The sequence below is a fragment of the Dipodomys ordii genome, unplaced genomic scaffold, assembly GCF_000151885.1.
Source record: "Dipodomys ordii isolate 6190 unplaced genomic scaffold, Dord_2.0 Scaffold16, whole genome shotgun sequence".
NCBI lineage: Eukaryota > Metazoa > Chordata > Mammalia > Rodentia > Heteromyidae > Dipodomys > Dipodomys ordii.
Window position 1 is genome coordinate 6,114,229 of NW_012267232.1, and position 5,056 is coordinate 6,119,284.

Consider the following 5,056-nt stretch of genomic DNA (forward strand, 5'->3'; position numbering starts at 1 on the left):
TTTTTTGCTTATGTGGTGCTGAGGAATCGAACCCAGGGCCTCATGCATGCAAGGCAAGCGCTCTACCACTGAGCCACCTTCCCAGCCCCCTCATGTCTTCTTTTGTTCAAAGTCTATGCCTTCCATTTTTAAAATTTATCAGTTGCAGCCCTAATTATTATTTGTCTCTGAAAAACAGAGAACAAAAAGTGATAAAACCTAGTTTGAGGACTTGAATAAAAATTGTTATTAAATAATCTGTCATATTATTAGAAAAGATTTTTTTAAGCCTAACACATTTTCAACTTTTTAAAAATAGGAACAAGCATTTGATCCATATGAGACATTATCACAGGACATTCTTTCACCTGAGTTTAATGAGCACTTCAGTAAGTTGATGGCTAAGCCTGCAGTTGCTTTACACTTTCAGGTAACTTCAATTCAATGTGCTTTTAAAAAAAGATGTAATAAAACAAGTAAAGAAGTATTCTATCATTATTTAAGTGTCTTTAATTCTAGCATTCTTCTATAAAGCAAGTGAGAAAATAGTTTATCAATTCTTTAAGTTCTAGTAATTCTAACCCTATTTTAGATTGTCTCCTGTTTTCTGTGTGGATTTCTTTTGATCTATTCTTAATGTACAATATCACAAAAACAACATAACCGAAAGAATCTGGCATATTAAAGATATAGATATGAATTTGAAGAGCTACCTCAATGTCATTTATAGGAGGAAGATGTGGAAAAATTATAAAACGTTGAGAATAGGCTCCTATATACACAGTTACTTCTCTAACAGACTAATAGTTTAAAGAAGATAATATATTGAGGGGGAGTATGCAGATTACTTAGCTCTGTAAGGCAGTTTGGTAAAATGAAAACAAATGGTGAGAGACAAATACAATTTTTGTAATTTTGTCCCCACTTGCAAAACAAAGATTCCATTAGTATAGGTGATATATGAGCACTTACTAACTGTGTAGATTTTGGCATCTAGATCGACTCTTTCCTCTCAGCATAGGAGTACTGTTCTAAAATACACAAATAAACCTGACTTCACTATAGCTACTACATTTTTACATTTTTCACATTGTAGTCAGGTGTTTTCATATTTTTCCCATTCTTACATGTATGCCCATTTTGCATTTTCTTTTCCAGCCTCATTCACATATTACTCCTTGCCAAATTGAATGTTCTTTTATATACAAATTTAAGGTGTGAAAACTTTTAGGGTATCAACAATAAAAATAATAAAAAAACAAAAATATTACTCCTGAGAATTCCTTGAGTACAAAGTAATTCAAAAGAAGAGTGTAAGGTGATTTGTAAAGTTATCATATCTGGATATGTTATGATAGAAAAAGTTCTAAGGTCTTCTGTATATTTGATTCCTTAGACCATGACATTAGTGTATTTATTTGAATTAAAGAATGAAGGCAAGCTTGCTGACAAGTAAATATGATCTTTTTATCTGTGGAGATTGGATTTGTCAGTTGTTCTATAACAAGCATTCCCCCCCCCCAAGTCCTGGGGCTTGAACTCAAGGCCTAGGCTCTGTCCCTGAGTCACTCTGTGCTCAAGGCTAGTGCTTTACCAATGGAGCCACAGCACCACTTCTGACTTTTATTGGAGATAAGAGCCTCATGGAATTTCTTGCCCAGGCTGTTCAAACCATGATCCTCAGATCTCAGCCTCTAAGTAGCCACTGGTACCGGCCATAACAAACACTTTTTATACATAATCTAAATGTGAAACATCCATTCATTAATGAACTATATTTGAGTCACATTTGCAGTATAAAACATTCGTGGAGACATCCTTTGTAAATCTTTAAACCTAGAACATTCAGCCTCTTGAATGGGATTTATAATCATATAATCTGGGTACACTTAAAATATTTTTGATGACAACACAAAAAAGTACAGCAAAATAAATAGTTATTCAAAGTTCCTTTAGAGTATGTAGCAGCCTAATTTTTTTGTAGAAAAACTGTAGAAGTCTATGTGAAAATTATTTAGTCATCTAAGGTACGAGAAAATGTACATACTTATCTAAAACTTAAATGTGGAAAGAAAAGGGAAAATTCTGACATAGACTTCAATTTCAGTTTAAGAAGTGCTTCCTATTGTGGTTTTATTCTGTCTTGTATTTTTAAAAGCTACTTCTGCTAGGTACTTTAGTTCTGGGTCCATGGCATCAGACCTTATATTATGTCATCTTTTTACATTTCAGTCTATTGCTGATGGCTTTAAGGAGGCAGTTCGTTATGTTCTTCCACGACTTATGTTGGTGCCAGTATATCATTGTTGGCATTATTTTGAATTGCTCAAGGTAAGGTAAAGGCTTTGTAAGACAAAAGTACTTGAATTCTGAGGCCTAAAATACCTTTTTTTTTTCCTTTAGTTGTGGGGCTTGAACTCAGGGTCTGGGTGCTGTCCCTGGGCTTTGTGCTCAAGGCTAGTGCTCTAACACTTGAGCCACAGCACCACTTCTAGTTTGCTGAGGGCTAAATGGAAATTAGAGTCTCATGGACTTTCCTGCCTGGGTTGGCTTTGAACCATGATCCTCAGATCATGGTTATTAAGTAGCTAGGATTATACATGTGAGTTACCTGTGCCTGGCTTAAAACCTAGTTTTTGACTCAATCATATTATTATAAATACTTTTTATTCATAACAATAAAATATGACTAAAAAAATACCTTATGACTTATGAACTGCTTTTCTAGCATGGAGGGACCCTGGGTTGATCCCTTACACCACAAATATATGTGTGTGTATACATACACACATATGTAAATATATATACCCATGTATATATGTATACATACATACACATATGTGTATGTATATATATGTATCTATACATACATATAGGTGTATGCATAGATACATGTATATATACATGGGGTGACAAGAAGCATTGTACTCAAAACCTGACATGGAATTGCAACCCCATTGTACAACTCATTTTAAAAAAAAGAAAAAGATACAGTTCCCAAATATCTGCCTTACTAATGAGTTGTGCTTGTGACCTTTCACCTATTTGCTACCACTGTAGAAAACTGTGCTCACTCTCACAGAGACTTGACCTTTCCTGGTAAAAGCCTCATCTGACTGCTGCTGGGACAATTGTAGGAGAGAATCTCAGAGCTAATTTTTCCCCAAAAAGTAGAGGTTTGATACTTGAAGTGTTCATTTAGCCATACATTGACTTTTACATGTCAGGTTAAGAATTTAGGCACCATTTTGATATTTAAAGTTACTCTGTAAAAAATATATTTGAGGAGTAGGAAGGTGGCTCAGTGGTAGAGCACTTGCCTTGCATGCATGATGCCCTGGGTTCGATTCCTCAGCACCACATAAGCAAAAAGAAAAAAGCCAGAAGTGGCACTGTGGCTCAAGTGGTAGAGTGCTAGCCTTGAGCTGAAGAGCTGAGGGACAGCTCCCAGGCCCAGAGTTCAGGCCCCACGACCAGACCAAAAAAAAAAAAAATTGAAATCTCAGACTTACTGAGGATTCTTCAGCACAGCTCAGATATTTACATTTCGTTGTACATAAAAGTGTAGAGGTGGGAGTTGAAATATGAATTAGACCATCTTAATTAATGTTGGTAAATATGTACAATATAAGACTAATGATAGGGCTTCTAAGAAGATACTGACATCTAAAAATATTACCAAGAATCCAAGTACATGCCAGTGGGTGTTTATATATTATTCATGTGAGTCCTATCATCCTTTTTATGAGTTGTTTATGGATTCATTAGTCTCTCTTGAGAATAATACACATAAAGTCAGATTGTTCTATTTGGGTAGGAAATTTAATAAGCTCCAGCATCATACATGTAATAAGACTCTACAAAAATTATTCTTGAGGTAGTGTTTATTTGAAATCACCAAATGAATTCTTTGCCTAGATGCCTACAAGATATGCATAGACTTTTTCTGACATTAATTTTATTATTACCGATTGAATAAATGGACAAAGTCTTAACTAGATACCAACAATTAGTTGGTATACTAGAGGAAAGGTACAAAATAATCAAGGATAAATTCACTTTATTTCTGAAGAGCAATAAAAAGATTGAATAAAATTTTACTGAGTAAGATATATTAGAATTGTACTTAAAAAGGGAAACAGGGAAATGTTTCAAATGTTACCTTTAGTTAGTGAAAATCATGAGCAGTGATGTAGGGAAATCCTACATCTTTTACATGCTTTAGTTGGTAACTATTCATGCCTTTTAATGATCAAAGAAATGAGAAGTGCTCATTGATCAGTTCTAATGCTAGTCTAGAGACAACCATGCTTATTTCTAATTGTTTTAAACCTTCAAAGAATGAGTAACAGAAACCACCCATCAGATCAATGAAGCTATAAGCTTCAGACTCTTGTCTGCAACAAAAACAAATAGAATAATAGAAAGGATAAGCCACAGAAGAGACTTAAAATGACAAAAGAGTTGAAAAACTTTACAAAAGACATTCCATAACTGCCACCTGAAGAAGTGGAAATCATCAATTAAACGTGTGTGTGTGTGTGTGTGTGTGTGTGTGTGTGGTTCAAGTGGTAGAGTGCTACTTGACAACAAGCAAACTGAGAGAGCACAAGACCATGAGTTCAACCCTCCCCCTATTGCTGGTACAAAAGAAGAAAAACAAGGATCAAGATTCATTATCTCCAAAGTTCTTCACTTAGTTTAAAGTAGAACAGGAAGACAGAATTAATAACTGTAATGTGGTTTATTGGGAAAGATACATTAATATTTCAAAATGAAATAGCATTTCTTTAGTTTTTTTTTTGTTTTTTGTTTTTGCTTGTCCTGGGTCTTGAATCCAGGGCCTGGGCACTGCCTCTGAGATTCTTTTGCTTAAAGCTAGGAATCTACCACTTGAGCCACAGCACCACTTGTGGCTTTTTCTGTTTATGTGGTACTGAGGAATCAAGCCCAGGGCTTCATGCATGCTAGGCAAGCACTCTACCACTAAGCCACATTCCCAGTCCTTTTTTTAGTGTTTTATATCTTAATTCCAAAATAGGGTATTACTTCTAATGAAAGTCCTAATTTTTATTAG

At 34.8% G+C, this 5,056-nt stretch overlaps 1 protein-coding gene across 1 annotated transcript in view; it reads left to right on the plus strand.

Annotated features, from left to right (window-relative positions):
- Sos2 (son of sevenless homolog 2 (Drosophila)) overlaps nucleotides 1–5,056 on the plus strand; it is an 81,299-nt gene that overhangs the window by 33,537 nt on the left and 42,706 nt on the right. The window contains exons 8-9 of the mRNA XM_013012226.1: nucleotides 299–409; nucleotides 2,212–2,310. Coding sequence (XP_012867680.1) covers nucleotides 299–409; nucleotides 2,212–2,310 — 210 coding nt within the window. The remainder of the gene's footprint in view (nucleotides 1–298; nucleotides 410–2,211; nucleotides 2,311–5,056) is intronic.